The following is a 17,170-nucleotide window of genomic DNA, read 5'->3' as shown; positions in this document are numbered from 1 at the left end:
ATTTTCTAAATAATTCATATTTTTTTCTTTATGTGGAACAAGGTGTAATAATTTTAATTTATGAGAGTGGAATGAGTGATTTGTTTTATTATAAAACTCAAGTAGTATAAAAACAAGTGTTTTCTTTACTCATTGTAGCATATCTGTACTCGTACTAGCTGGTGTAAATTTTACACTGCAAATGCACATGTCAATATTTTGTTAGTATCTACTACCAATGACCCTTATATGCATATGACTCCAATGATGCATAGGGCACTGCATCAAATTTATGCAATTTTTAAGCTGATCCTTAATTATTTGAAAGCAAGGTGACCAATCCTGTGCTTCAGGTACCATTTTAGGGTAATATCAAATAAATATTAGATTGCCAAAGTACTTAATTTATTTTAACCTCATGCAAATGGAACCCGGGACATCTAGCATGGTAGCCAAATGCGTTAACCACTGTACCATAGAGGCTGACGAACACCATCTTCTAACTGGTTCGAAACGCCCATTACTACAATATTTTTCGCTTTCGTATATTTTTTCCAGCTTTTATTTACCTATCTATCTTTTTTGTAATAATTTTTCTCACCCTTGTATTAAGAAAATAAAAAAGCGAGATGCTATTAGGGAAGATATAAATTATATAGAAATTCGGCTTCATATGGAGTTACAGAATAGAATGTAAACATTTTGAAGATACGAGAATTGTTTGTGCCAAGTAAAAATACAGTAACCTACAATTATTTACATATTTCTTTTATTTTATTTTATTTGGAAATTTTACAGAATAGTTCATAAATACATTCACATTAATGGGTAACAAAAACAGGTATTTGTAACATTCCAATTACAAAATTCACTTGTGTAATTATATCACATATGTAATTTAATATAAATACCTGGAAGAGGGACGGGAGGGAGGAAAAGGGGAAAAGGGAAAGATCAAAGCTCAAGTTCAAGACAAATTATGCGAAAATAGGAAAAATTTTGTTATGAATATCGACTTATTGTTTAAATAAATGAATATTTAAAAAAAAAATACATCTACGTTGACTGAGTTAGAAACTCAGATATAAGAAAAATCTGCGATGTTGAAGATGTTGTGCGATGGGGAAGAGAAAGAAGACGTTTCTGGAGAGATTATGTGAGAAGAGCGAGTTCGGATCGAGTGGTGAGGGTGGCAGCGGACAGCAGCATAGGCTGGATCAGACCCCCAGGAAGACCACCTAAAAGATGGAAGGATAGCTGGTCTTCCACCTCCCAGGAGCAACCCGAGAATCACAGGACCTAGTCCTAAAAGAAGAAGAAAAAGAAGACATTATGACATTTCAACAAAGATGAAGAAAAATATGGAATTTCATTATTGATTTGTCTATCCTTTGTGGTAACATCTATCCATATTTAATTTATGTTTTACTTGGTAAATATAATACCATTATTTTAACACGATTTATTTAAGTGGATCTTTAAACACACAAGTCTGCATTTGTTCATTAATTTCCTTCATTATAACAGTGGTATTTACCAAGTAAAACATAAATTAAAAATAATAATATGGAAGTCTGGATATTTACAGGGCTTACGACTTGTCATAAGCCGGTTTTATGTGATCATTTTATAGATGTGTAACATTCACCACACTATCCATCACTGACAACCACATTTCTCAAGTTATTTTTGCAATTGAAAAGATCTTATACGTATTACTTTTTTTCGACATTTATGGTTTAATTTGTTGTCAAAACATTTGTTGTTAGCTGAAATGTTTCCAAGATTAAAATTATTTTGCTAAGAAACACCCGAAAATTTCGTTTTGAAGCATTATTACATCAACTGTTTTTTTCAGAATATTCAAATTTCGGATGTTATATGCTTCAATTGATAAAATCTCACGTTTGACGCTTCTTCAGTGATATGTATGTTTAAAACAAGCAAGTTTTTACTAGCAGAAACCTTCACGACAGGTCGTAAGCACTGTAAATATCACCGTTCCATATTTTTCTTCATCTATGTTGAAATATCAGGAAAAATTCTTGAAATAAGTAACTTCCAAGTGGAGTGAAAACCAGAATGTGTGGATAAAAATTTGGACACCCCCAAACATTGTAAAATTATGTTAAAATTTGTGAAATTTTACTAATTTGAAGATTTTTTAAGTGTGAAATCGTTATACGTGTTTTTTTTCAACGTTTCTTTTTCGTTTGGTTCATACCATAGATGTAAATAGATATCATATTCCATAGAGAATGAGTTTCACATCTTTCAAAAATTTCTCTATTATGATATCGTCAGACTCGCTCGATGGATGATAGCATCTCTGGATCCGATGGCAGCTTGCTCCAAAGGGTGTCATTTCATATAATACCATGAATAAAATAATAATTTAAAAACAAGCGGAGATGTGTATCGGTTCACGAAGGACGCAATAATAACATTTTGTAAACAAGCTTTTTGAAAAGACGGAGCTTCAACTAAAAGCTCGTACCTATTCTGTCATGGGCGATGTCGTTTCTTGTTAATAAGTTGCTCGCTGGGAATCATTTCGTCTTTTCATTCTTAAATTAAACCAAAAACAATATTTATAAAAATAGCATATTTATACACTCTGCCAAAATGTCTCTATTACAAAATATTTTACAATGTGTATTTTAAAAAGAAAAACTTTTTATTTATTTATAAAAAGCATATATTATATTTTCATTCTGTCAACATCCCAAGAGCGACAGGCGAAGGTACAGTCAGACACTGAGGATCTAGGAAAAGAAGAAGAAGAATGTACTTTACTATAAAATATCATACAATTTGTATTTTTAGTAAAAATATCAATATTTATATAAATAGCATATAAATATATATTCTGGCAAAAAGGTTTCATACTTTAAAACATTATAAAATACATAATTTAAAATAACAACAACATAATAATATATATTGTAGATTAGCACATATTTATACATTTTGTCAAAAATGTACTTAACTAAAAAATATAGCATATATATTTTTTTAAAATTATTCTTAACATTTTTTTAATGCTATTGTTACAATTTTTTTAAATAAATAAGAGCAAATCGATCTGACAAGAGCGCAAGCCTTGAAGGTTCATATGGTATTTAAATTATTTAATATAATCATATCATGAAAAAAAATATCAATATAACATAAATGATTAACAGAATTAACTGTGTCGGGTTGTGGTCCCGTGGTTAGTGTCGCGGACTCTTGAGTTAGAGTTTCTCGGTTCGAAGCCACTCTACTACAATTTGATACCTATTTCTAATAATGAGTAGCTTAGGCTGACAGAAACAGTACACAATAGATTTTTTTGTAAATAAAATAAATTTAAAAAAAGGTTCTCTTTTTTTAAAAAACAAAAAAAATCATTTACTGATTCAGCACTCACTTTGAGGTAAAATCTATAATTTTTTTGTTTAAGTTTTACTTGGTAAATACCACTATAAACTTAAACAAATAGTAATATTTACCAAAAAAACTTAAAAAAAAAAATATATTAATAAGTAATAATAAAAGCCGTTTTTATTATTGTGTGGCTGTGAGTCCCTACCTTTATTTCTTTATTGGCTTTTGTTTGATAAATAAAGCCTGCAGTTTGCAATCGTGTATTATTTCAGCAATAAATATTGCACAATTCCAAGATCTGAAGAATATTCGCGAAGGTTAAAAGGTGTGAAACATCCAACATACAGGAGCGATGACGCCAATTGCACATACTAATAAATCTCAATATACCGTCATACATGTCGCTCACTCCTTTCAAGAACGTCATAAATGAAAAAATCGTCAATTTTCAGTTGTGCATGTTTTTGGAATGCCCAGAAAATGTACTATATCCCAGCAAAAGCGGCATATTTTTAACTTAATATTTACCCGCTACAGGGCAGAAAATGTTGTTTTTGCATTTTTAAGAAAATGTATTGTTAAGTTATTTTTTTAAATATACTAAATATTTTTTAAATGGAGAAAAAACCCTTAGGTTTTACCTTAAAAGATCTGTTGCACAGTTAAAAGTTCAATAAGTGGCTTGATATTTATTTTTAATATATTGTATTATATTTTTAAACTTTAAAAACGTTCTCCTGAAAAATCACGTTTTTTGATTTATGACATTCTTGAAAGGAGTGAGCGATGTGTTAACATCGAGATCACTTAATCATTAACCCATTTCAATTCAATTCAATTCAATTCAATCCAATCTATTCAATAATGGCCATATAAACGGCATATATATTAATAACACAAATTACAAAGTACAACATTTTGAGTGTGTCCTAATACTTGTTCACAAATCTGGATTATTTCCAATTAGGAGTCATTTGTCATTCAGGAAAGCCGTCAGGTTAGGAGTCGAAACAATCGGCGGGTATGTATGAGGATATGCATGAACTTGGAAGAGGCGAAGAATGTTTGCAAAGATAGAATGATGCGGCGTTCTATTCTCTCTGCCTACCCCTGCGGAATGGTTAGTTAGTTTAATATTAGAATTAAAGAACACATATTTGCATGCTGTGGTAGTGATTGTCCTGACGAAGAGATGGGTACGTCTCGAAACCGGTGGACATAAAAATCTCGGTGAGTGATTAAATAATAATATTACTAAAATTTTTGTAAAAAAAATAAATAATAAATTGTTACAAAATAAACAACAAAACACTGGCACTCTTAAGGAGCGAAAAGCCACGAAAGTAAAAAGAGGAAGAAGAAATTGACATAAAAATAATATAATTTAGTTTTTCTAGTGGCAACACACTCTTAGGCGCTCGTTCGTTCCAGACGCCAGATTTAAAATTCGAATGTTAACTCCTTAGCATTCGGGTTATGGTTCCCGCCAATGATTTGTTGCCATATAAAATAATGATATATTGCGGCATTTGGAACCTACCTTGAAAGCATTTGAAATACAATAATATTATGATTAAAATATATTTTTAAATTATTTGCGTCACTAAAATTGGTTCTTCATAGTGTATTGGTTACAATGCTGGAGGTCCCAGGTTTGATTTCCAGTGGAGAGTCAAACGAAATGACTTTTTACTCTTGTATTATCACCTGAAAGCTAAACTACGGCATTTTACAGAATTTTATAGGGAGGGCGATTTGACATTCGACAGTAAATTCTCTCAATCAAGAAAGAAATCCAATGTCTGGTCAATGATAAAAATTATATTAATCAACCGAATAATAAATTTATGAGGCGAATGTAATTGGGAAAAGGAGCAGAGGAAGACCGAGAAAAACATGGTACGATCAGGTATGCCAAATACTTGAAAGTGGTTAGGTTAGGGGTCGTAATAATCGGCGGGTATGTATGAGGAGATGCATGAACGTGGAAGAGGCGAAGAATGTTTGCAAAGACCGAGTGATTCTATTAGTGAGGAGGTTTAATGGACAGTTATGATTCTAATGATAAATAGTAATGACGTTTCTTGAAAGTTATTAGAGAAGGTTATTTTGCAACATTTTGAGTGTGTCCAAATACTTGTGCACAAAATATGGATTATCTCCAATTACAGGAGTTATGTTCATGTAACACAAGATTTTATGAATAAGTATTTGGAACACTCAAAATGTTGTAAACAAATAATCTCGTCAAATTATAAGCTTGAATAATAAAAATGAAAATTATATTTTCTGGCGTTTCTCATGTATGTGATTATAATCCAGGATTAAAAGAGTTTCTGCTCAATAAAAAGCTTCTTTTTATCTCACCAATAGATGTCCCTAGTGAAGATCTAGTGATCCAAGAATATTGTTTCAAAATTGGTCAAATTCAAAACTTCCAAGAATTTGAGTAGTGTGGTTAATAATAATGGGTGGATATGGTGAATGTTGCACGTGTGTGAAGTGATCGCTTAAACCAGCCCATGACAGTAGTCAGACCCGCAAATGCCCAGACTTCCATATTCTTGTTCATATTTGATGAGATGTCAAAAAACAATATAAATAGTAATGTCTCCGACGTTTCTTGAAAGTTATTAGAGAAGGTTATTTTGTATCTAAGGGACACTCCAGCAGACCATCTAAGCATTCTCATTTCAGCAGTTTCTAGTAGCCTAGAGTAGGTGTAATATATCGTCCAAATAACATTCATCATCGGTCATTTGCTAAAATTATGCTATGCATGACCTCATTCAAGTTGTTAATTCATAAAACAAAACTATTCTCTAGATTAGAATTATAATCGGCGGATGTGAGTTCATTGATTAATAAAATATTTAGAAAATCTGAGATGAATTACTCCTTTGTTAATGTTAAGAATTTAGAACAATATTGCAAAAGGAATTTTATCAAGATAAATATAATATATATAATAATTTTGTCCGCCTCCGTAGTGTAATGGTCAGCACGCTCGGCTACCGTTCTAGAGGTCCCGGGTTCGATTCCCAGGGGGGGTCAAATAAATATAAGGGATTTTTTCATTCTTATGTTTATTCAATATTACCTGAAGCGGAGGGCTGATCACCTTTCCTTCTTGTGTTAACGATCAAGATAACACTGCGTTTAAATTAAACTTATTTATTTAATTCAGTGCCCTATGCACCAATGGGGTGAGGATAAGGGTTTGAATGAATGTATAATATTACAGGTTTCCGATTTTCACAACTTTATCAAGATATAAATTTTGTCCATGTGGCGTAATGGTCAGCACGCTCGGCCACCGTGCTGGAGGTCTCGAGTTCGATTCCCAGAGGGAGGGGGTCAAACAATTATAAGTGATTTTAACACTCTAATTTATTCAATATTACCCTGAAGCGGAGGGCTAATCATCTTTCCTTCATGTCTTAACGATCAAGATAACACTGCGTTTATATGATGCCGTGCCCTATGCACCATCGAGGGCAGATGAGGGTTAAAAAATTATTACAGGTGTCTTAACAAAGACGAAGTAAAAAAGTGATTTTTCACTGAAATATTTTTTTTAGAAAATCAAAACTGGATAAAGCTGCCTTCAATCTAAATTAGCAACGATTTTCTTCACCAACTCTCAAATATAAATTGCTCCAATTGGCTCAGTAACGATGGAAAAAAAATAAAAACGTAATTAATTAAATATATATATTATTAATAAAATATATTTGTTTAAAAGATAATTAATTCAAATGTTACCTGGGTTTAAAGAAAATAAAGTTTCTATTTAACGAATACTAGGTTTTACAATTCTGCTTTATCAAGAAGAATTGTAGAGTCATCCAAGTATTAACAGTTGAATTCCACTTAAAGAAGTCATCTTAATTCTCAAACCTTTTGTTTTAAACGACATAAATAGATAGGAGACGATAGAATTATTTTATTTTATTTGGGAATTTTACAGAATAGTTACTTCATGTCATTCACATAAATAAGTTATTTTGTGTAAATAATAATTGTTAAATAAATAATACTGTTACTTAATCAGTCAAACAAGATCAAAGTCATCAAAATTCTCAAAAATTTAGTGCGTATATTTATTTTAGCGGATGTATTTATATGCGATTCGATACAATAATTTTATTTTATTTGGGAATTTCGCAGAATGGTTACAATCCAACAAGTCATTCCCATAAATGAGTTGCAGAAAAAAAATATTTGTACTATTCCACTTACAAAATTCCACATTTGTCACATAGCTGTCATATGGAAATCCCTTAAAGGCATTATTATACAACCAAATTAATATCATAGAACCTATAAAAATTAAATGCTGCGAATCATCTCCAAACCACCATAATAAAAGCAACGCTTCCCTTTAAACAAGAAAGTACGCGAGTACCTTCGTCTGCAAAAATAAACTTTTAAGCTCAGCCGAGAGCAAACATTCTAGAGATCATGCTGTCAGACGAATTGGTAGGGAAGAGCTTTTATGAGCTTTTACCCTTCTACGCTAGGGGGCTTTTCGTCACAGCGCTATTGTTCGCTCCGGCTCGAAGACTGAACACATAGTTTGAACATTTGAAGCGACCAGTCTCGAACTAACCTTCAAATTGCGACAACGTCTCGCGCGGGAACGCAGCTTTAACCACGAAAAAATCGCATTAAAAAAATTCACAAATACAGTATTCAATTTTTTGTTACAAATTATACACCAGTTATATTTTCACTTAGTCAATTAAAATATTTTTTGTTAATTAAGTTTATTTTGTGTTGTGGTTTGTGATTGTTGTTTATTTATTTGTGAGAATTTGTGTTGTTTTATTTTTATTTTATTAAGTAATTATTTTATACATAAAAAAATATTTACAAATTTTTCTTATATCGAAATATTGTTAGTTAAAAGAATCAAAAAAATAAATCGTTTAAAATGTTTTTGAGTATTTTTTAAACATTTGAAAGTGCGGTAATTTCAAAGTGTGATGCAGTAATTTTGACAGTTTTTTTTTGTGTCGGATTTTCGGAAACTTGTCAAAATGTTCAAGACTGGTCATCTACCCGTCGTCTTGTTCGTAACCCTGATTCTGGTCAAAATTACATTCGGAAGTTGGTGGTGAGTGCGTTTTATTTATTTTGTTTTGATCTTCAAAGCTTCCTTTGAAGTTTGTTAAGTTGCTTACGCACACAATAAGCTTTAATGAGTACCTTTGCCGTTTCGTTTGCATGAGTATCGGCAGGGTTACTGCCAAAATTCATCGAAAAATTTGTAATGACCATAAAAATATACACGAAAGAAATTCCAGTAAGAGATACAAGCATATTAAAAAATATCATTCCAATTTTTACGCAATTTTAGTATGTATGTACATGAAGGATACAACTTTTATTGAATGTTTTTCGTAGATACTTTGTGGCAAATTTTATAAACTTTATAAAATTAAACAACTTTGTTTTAACCACCTTTTTATTATTAGTACACGTGAACAGTTATTAGTACACGTGTTTTTGATGTATTAGAATTAAATAAACCCTGATGATGACAAGGTTCTTGTCGAAACCGGTAGGTTAAAGTGTACTAATAATAAAAAAGTGGTTAAAATAAAGTGTTTTAATTTTATAAAGTAGTATACAACATTTACATATTCTTTTATTTACATAAATAATAAGAGACCATAATAAAACTTTTAAATTAATGTATTTCTAAAAATTGTACCAAATAATACAAGTATCGACTTAATGTATGTCTTATAAGTAATAATTTAGTGTTTAATAATACTTATTTATTTATTTTGTCCATAAAATTATATTCCTACAAAATAATTTATTTAAAAAAATGTAAGTTCTTACAAACTAATATGAAACATTATATCATGTTCCTTGTTCATTATGCATTTAATAAAGTTATTTTTCTACATACTAGTATTATCTATCATTAAAAAATTAATAAAAACAAAACAAAGAAAGCATAAAAAACAGAGTTAAAAAAATATATATTTATCAACAATACATAACTTAAAGGTCATTTCATATTTATTATTTCTGAATAATAAGATATTAAAAGTAAGATATTTACGTATACTTTTCAAATAATTTTTCATTATCGGACTGGTTAAAACATACCTACTCGTATTTATTTAAAATCAATAATTTCCGTAATAGAATTTTTGAATAACGAAGATATGTCCTCCATTGTGTTAAAAAAAGTTTTAATTAAAAATAAAACTTAAAGTTTTTATTGTTTAAAGCTTTATCCTTATCCAATGGTGCTTAGGGTACTGCATCGTATTAAAGCAGTGTTATCTTGATCGGTACTTACACGAAGGCTTGCTTGAAGAAAGATCTTGCTTTTCAGGTACCGGTGTAGGGTAATATCAAATATATATTACAATGAAAAATAACAAATATTTATACTGACCAACCCTGGGAATCAAACCCGGGACCTCCAACATGGTAGATAAACTCGCTTGAAAAAGCAAAAAGTAGAAATATTACTTACTGTACATACATTTATTTCATTGACCCATCGTTCTTTTACACAAAAAACTTAGATAAAGATAAAAAAAAAATTATCTTAAATAAAGGTATTTCATTACGTATTCGCTTTCTCTGCCGACGGGAAAAAATCCATACATATATTTCATGTCATTTGCCATATCACTCACTCCTTTCAAGATAGTCTTAAATAAAAAAAACTTCTTTTTCCGGAGGACGTTTTTAAAGTTTAAAAATATAATACAATGTATTAAAAATAAATATCAAGCCGCTTATTGAACTTTTTACTATGCAACAGATCTTTTTAGGTAAAACCTGAAGGTTTTTTCTCCATTTGAAAAATATTTAGTATATTTAAAAAAATAATTAAACAATTGCTTTTCTTCAAAATGCAAAAACAGCACTTTCTGCCCTGTAGCGGGTAAATGTAAAGTTAAAAATATGCCGCTTTTGCTGGGATATAGTACATTTTCTGGGCATTCCGAAAACACGTATAGCTGAAAATTGTCGATTTTTGTTATATGACGTTGTTGAAAGGAGTGAGCGATATCTTTTCTTTTGCAGCTTACGATCAATTTACGATTCGATTCAGTACTACGTGTACTAAAAGTTTTATTATTTTTATTATTGAATAATTTTTTCCATGCATTTTAATTTTTTTTTTTAATTTTATCATTGCAAAATTTTCATGCATCTTTGAAATAAACAAAAAATGCACCACCTATATTTTATGATCAAATAAAATCTGTTACTTTATTTGCTGTTACATTTTTCAGTTGGGGGAGAAATTTTAAACATGTTATCTAAAAGTCAATTATTGTAATCAACTAATGTACAATTTGTTTACCCCCTTTTTAGATAATCAAGCTTTTGTTTATTAATAAGGCCCGGATTGGTTTCTGAATAGTTGAATTGTAAGGAATATTATATTTAAAAGTACCAAATACGTCCGTACATAATTTGGAAGTCAGTAAACTCATTTTTATCATAATGCCAAGATTTTGGTATTGAATGTCAAGATGTATGTAGGTTGAATGTAGGTATTGAGTAAATGTGTATTAGATATTGGGTAAATATGTGTAATGTATCGGGAAAATGTGTGTAACGTATTGGGTAAAAATGTGTAAGGTGTTTGGAAAATGTGTGTAAGGTATTGGGTAAATGTGTATTAGGTATTCGGCAAATGTGTGTTAGGTATAGGGTAAATGCGTATTAGGTATTTGGTAAATGTGTGTTATGTATAGGGTAAATGTGTGTTAGGTTTATGGTAAATTTGTGTTAAATATATGGTACATGTGCATTAGATATTGGGTAAATATGTGTAAGGTATTGGGAAAATGTGTTTAGGGTAATTTGTTTAAGGTATTGGGTAAATGTATGTTAGGTATATGGTAAATTTGTGTTAACTATAGGGTAAATGTGTGTTAGGTATATGGTAAATGTATGTTAGGATAGGGTTAATATGTATTATGTATACGGTAAATGCGTATTAGGTATATGGTAAATTTGTGTTAGGATAGGGTAAATGCGTGTTAGGTTTATAGTAAATTTGTGTTAACTATAGCATAAATGTGTATTAAGTATTCGGTAAATGTGTGTTAGGTATAGTGTAATAATAATTAAAGAAAACACTTCGTTTTTTACCACTTGAGTTTTATTATAGACTACATGTTTCAGAAGTTAAACTTCCATCATTCAGGTCTGTATAATAACTATTTACAGTAACTATTAATAAACAGTAACTATATAACTATTTATAGTTATTATACAGACCTGAATGATGGAAGTTTAACTTCTGAAACATGTAGTCTATAATAAAACTCAAGTGGTAAAAAACGAAGTGTTTTCTTTAATTATTGTAACATGTCTTACCACAAAGTTAATGCCTAAACAATAAATAAAATAGGTATAGTGTAAATGCATGTTAGGTATATGATAAATGTGTGTTAGGATAGGGTAAATGTGTGTAAGGTATATGGTAAATGTGTGTTAACTATAGGGTAAATGTGTATAAAGTATACCATATACTTGTAACTGTGTGATTGTGAAGTATTTTTCACATTTACGTTCCCTATCCTTACTATCCAACCTGCACACAAGCCTCTTAAAGCAGGGGCTTTGCGGGTTATTCCTTAAAAAAACTACTAGGTAGTTTTTTTTGTCATATATTTTCTTTGACCAGTGACCGGGTTTTGTCGTAACCAACATCATATGACTGATGGGAGGCTATAGAAAATTCTCACAACTTTAAATTTATTACACAAATGCACTTTTGTACATTATTTTAAATAATAAATTGACAAACAACGGTTCCAGACTCACCCATATATTATTTACTTTTTTGTACAAAAATCCATTTCTATAATAAAATTATGTAAAATTATAATTCAAAGCCTCAAATTAATTTATATTATTATTCTTATAATTATTATTACTATACGAGTACAATACACTGCATAAATTCATTCAATTTAAATTCATTTTGTCAGAAAAAATTATATGAAATTATGGTTTTCAACACCTGCCTTGTTATGTGTATAGCTTTTGTTTGATAATGACGGTAACGACGAAACCCGGTCACTGGTCAAATGAAATATATGTGGAAAAAACTGTACAGTTGTTATTTTATCATATAAATAAAAATACACTTTGAAATGGTTCAAAGAAGTTATTGGAATAAAATTTTGTTTATCATAGATTTAACAAGGTTATTTTTTTACGCTCCATTATTTCTTGGAAGATTGACTAGGTAGGCTGGAGCTTTAAAAAATTCTAATTATATCCTGTCATCGTAAACCATTGATTCCGGCTTTTCGAAACCCATGAATCATGGCATGTGTTAAATCAATATGACACCGATCGCTCAAACTATTTATTTACCTATCAAACTTACAATGAAAATCTCATTCTCCGTTTTCTTTTCATATGTTGACATGTAATTATCGAGTGACGTTCTGTATTGTCAATGGGTATAAGGCATAAGGCAATGGGTGTTGCACAACACGAAGTCATTAATTTCTTAATCGCTTCTTAAGTTAAGTTACATTATTATAAAGAAAACATACAATTTATGTATTAAATTTTAAATCAAACACTGATTTTTTGAGTATCCTCAGTTGTATTTTATTGTTAAAAAACCCTTAAAAAATAATTTTTTTGACAATTGTTTCGCCTAGTTATGGCATTTTCAATTTCATTTGTATTACTGAAAATGTTAAAACTATAACTTAAGAACCTAGAATTGGATAGCTGTATAAGGACCGTCAGTCCATTTAATCTTCATATTCGTTTGAAAATGCCATAACTAGGCGAAACAATTGTCACAAAATTGATGTTTGATGTGTTTTTTAAAAATTAAATACAACGTAGTAGACTCAAAAAAATCAGTTATTGATTTAACATTTTATATATAAATTAAAATGGAGTTCTACAAATTAAACGCCAAATCTATAAATAAAACAAACAATCATTGGATTCAAGTTTTTAATTGACATTTCTTGATGGAACTGCATTTTTTAGAATAAAATAACAACTATTTCATATATTAGTATGTGAGGTCCGAATCCTGGACTATAATCACACACACATGATATAATATCATATAAGAATATGATTTCATATTCCTCTTCATCTTTGATGAGATGTCAAAAAATAATATGAAAATAATAAATGTAATTGGAGATAATCCAGATTTTGTAAACAAGTATTTGGACACACTCAAAATGTCTAGAATATGTATAAATGTCTAGAAAATACCTAGAAGTCTTGGTATTAACAGGGCTTGTGACCTGTCATAGGCTAGTTAAATGATCACATACACACGTGCAACATTTACCATTCTACCCATGATTGACAAACATACTACTATTTTTTTAGAACACTATATGTATTATTAATCTCATGACACTGTACATATGAGTTCACTGGAGCCATGTATGGTTGAATTGGAAAAGTTTTTATTGAGCGGAGAGCTTTTTGTGTGGATGTATGCAAGATCCTGACCGAATTATTTTACATACTGAGAAATTCCTGAAAACATGATTTTCATTTTTTTGACAAACTTAAAATGTGAATATTTAATGCCATTGTAAATATGTCCCCCCTCACCTCCGTAGTATACTGGTCAGCATGCTCGGCTACCGTTTTAGAGGTCCCGGGTTCGATTCTCAGGGGTGGTCAAATAAGTATAAGTATTTTTTTCACTCTAATATTTATTCAATATTACCCTTGAGCGGAGAGCTGATCACCTTTCCTTCATGTGTTAACGATCAAGATAACACTGCGTTTATATGATGTAGTGCCCTATGCACCATTGGGTGCTGATAAGGGTTTGAAGAAGTATGCAAGATTCTAACCGAATTATTTTACACACTGGAAAAGTGTAAAAACATGATATTCAATTTTTATGCAGATTATAATATAAGCAGTTATTTTAATCACATTATACGGATAAACTTAAAATGTTTTGAATATTTACTGTCGTTGTAAATATGTGAAAAGTGCTATGGTAGTGTTCTTAGCATGCTGGTATAGTGATTGTCCTGACGAAGACTCGAATACTTCTCGAAAACAGTAGACGAAAGCTCGGAGGGTGTCGTAATATACATTTTATCTTAAATTACCTTGAGGGTATAAGAACACTAACCACATATCAAGAAAAATATAATAGGAACAAACATCCACGCCCCAAGTTATTTTCAAATATAATTATAAGACTAATTACATATGGTGAAGGGATAAATATGTATGGCGTTGTCGAACCCTCAAATACAAGAAATACTTACAGATTTTTTTTCAGGATAATTTAAATTACAAAACGCCTACGGACTCTATTCTAATTTTGTAAAAGAACATCGTTGACCAATATACATATTTCATAACCAAACTCAACGCTGTGTTACCCTCAATTTATAAGGGGATGTTTTTTTTACTGTATATTTCGTCAAGTCTAACAATCTTATGAAGCAGGTATGATGGATGTTTTTTGTATTTGTTAACCAACTAATTAACTAACCATCACACCACGTTCTTGCAATGGTAGGCAGAGAGAAAAGAACGCCGCACCAATCTGTATTTAGAAATAATTTTAGCCCTTTTCACATTTATGCATCTCCTCATACATACCCGCCGATTATTCCGATTCCTGACCTAACGACTTTCAAGTGTTTAAAATAATTGATCATGCATAGTTTTCCTCGGTCTAGCTCTGCTCCTCTTTTCAACTACATTCGCATTTTATTCCACATGCCCAAACCACCTCAACACACACTTCTTAATTGTATCGATATTGCTCATCTCAGCCGTGCATTTTTTCATTATTTCTATTATCATTTTACCACGCATTAGTCTGAGAGATCACATTCAGTCATCCTTTTTTGCCAATTCACGCTACCTGAAGGATCACGATATCAAAAATAGCCACGATCTGAGGCCATATGAGTGACATATCTTAAAGGCTTCAGCCGTTCAATAAATAAATAAATAAACAATAAAGAGGAAGGAGGTAATAACAATGATCAGAATAATTACAATTTTGGACTACATATTTATAAAGCGACATTTTCGTAAAATACTATCCCAGGGGTTTGTCTACATTAAATACAGGTAGGTAGATACTTACGTAAGACATGACAAATAAATTGACAGGAAAAATAATTAGATCCACAAACATATCGTTTACGATTTTCGCCTTAGTAAAAGTATGTAAATCCATGGGGAAATAGTGAGTATTGCGTTGAGTAAATGAAGGTTTTGAATTCTCCCCTCCTCGAAGGTGGAAGGTATAGGTAGTGCGTATTACATGTATTTCTATGGGGCGGAGTTCTTTAACCCATTGATCGCATGTAACTGCATTTGAACATTTTTTTTATCAAAAAATATTATAAATTAATCAGGAATATCATAACTTATTTTATTACATGTTAAAAAAAATTGACATCGCAACATGGATAAAGAAAAATATCTGAATTTTAGATTCAGATATTTTTAGAATATCGCACAAGGCTAAGACTGGTTGAGTGACCACTTTACACACGCGACATTCATCATTCTTTCTATCCATGAATGAAAATCATACTGATATTATTTTTTTGAAAAATTATTATTAAATTTTTAAAAAATTTAAAAAATTGAGTCTGAATACGGCGGGTAAAAAAAAAGGGCAAATTAAAATTTGTTTTATGAAACCATCTGGATTAAAATCTTATGTATTGTTTTAATAAACGTTTTCCTAAATTTACTGTAGATTATAGAGTAAATATAAAATATTCCAATTGGAAAAAAATATCAAAATAACTCATTTTAGGGTACATTCTTAGCGTTTTTAAGTGGATTACACAAAGTGAACGATGAACGATAAGGCTATACTCGTTATCACAGATCTCATTCAGCGTTCGGCAACGCTAGGAGCCGCCCGTCTGATAATTTTTATATTTTTATATAATTTTATTGATTTTTTTTTTCGTTTTTAGGATATATACATTGATGAAATATTTTTTTCCTTACTTTTAAATAACTCTTTTCTATTCAAAACAATATAATTATTTTGCAGAAAAACTTATTTTTTCAATGCGAAAACGATGTTTAAAGAAAAAATCATTTACGTAAAATGTTACCTGGAATTAGAGAAAATTAAGTTGTGACTTAACGATTAAGTCCTTAAGTGGTATTACACAAAGTGAACGATGAATGATAAGGAGAGTGGTATGTTTTATGCGACTATCGGGATTGAGCGTGTTAATCTAGGTACTGGCTAGGTAGGTTTGGAATAACAAAAATGGGGGTATAGTTTGTGAATGTGCATTGACTGCAGTCCTCCCCTACTTCGCCACATTAAATAACGCACTCTTCTGTCCTCTTCCTCGCGCTCTGTGTTCCGTTGGTCTCGATTAGGTTCCGAGTAATTCCGCCCCCAGCCCCCAACCCCTGCGCAATGTTATTCAGGGTGGTAATTGGAAATGCCCCCGTGATAAATAACACTCGTGCAAATAGGTAAGACTATTCATGTGTATGTTTCTGTCTAAAATAATTAGGGATTTTTTCATAGTATTTTGGATGTGTCTAAATCCTTGTTAACTTCTCTGTGTTTCATTTAAGGCCCAATATACGGAAAATCGCAACTTAATTTTCTTTAAACCCAGGTCACATAAAACGTAATTGATTTTTTTCTTTTGTTTTTTTTTTCGAAAAAAGCATATGATTTTGAAAAGAAAATAGTTATTGAAAGGTCTTCTTTTTCTAAACCTTATCCGCACACAATGGTGCATAGGGCACTGAATCGTATTGACGCAGTGTTATCTTGATCGTTACTAACATGAAGGTAAGG

The 17,170-nt window shown here is 30.7% G+C and overlaps 1 protein-coding gene across 1 annotated transcript in view; it reads left to right on the top strand.

Moving 5' to 3' along the window:
- Positions 1-7,997: 7,997 nt before the first annotated feature.
- The window catches only part of LOC148300673 (protein Wnt-4-like), a 103,726-nt gene continuing 94,553 nt past the window's right edge, over positions 7,998-17,170 (top strand). Inside the window, exon 1 of the mRNA XM_088274445.1 lies at positions 7,998-8,467. Within this exon, the coding sequence (XP_088130571.1) occupies positions 8,391-8,467 (77 nt within the window). The 5' untranslated portion in view covers positions 7,998-8,390. The remainder of the gene's footprint in view (positions 8,468-17,170) is intronic.

This window comes from Brachycentrus maculatus, unplaced genomic scaffold, assembly GCF_059751285.1.
Source record: "Brachycentrus maculatus isolate JH-2025_06_01 unplaced genomic scaffold, ASM5975128v1 h1tg000673l, whole genome shotgun sequence".
Classification (NCBI taxonomy): Eukaryota; Metazoa; Arthropoda; class Insecta; order Trichoptera; family Brachycentridae; genus Brachycentrus; species Brachycentrus maculatus.
Note: the sequence above shows the minus strand (reverse complement) of the source record. Positions and strands in the feature narration are given on the sequence as shown.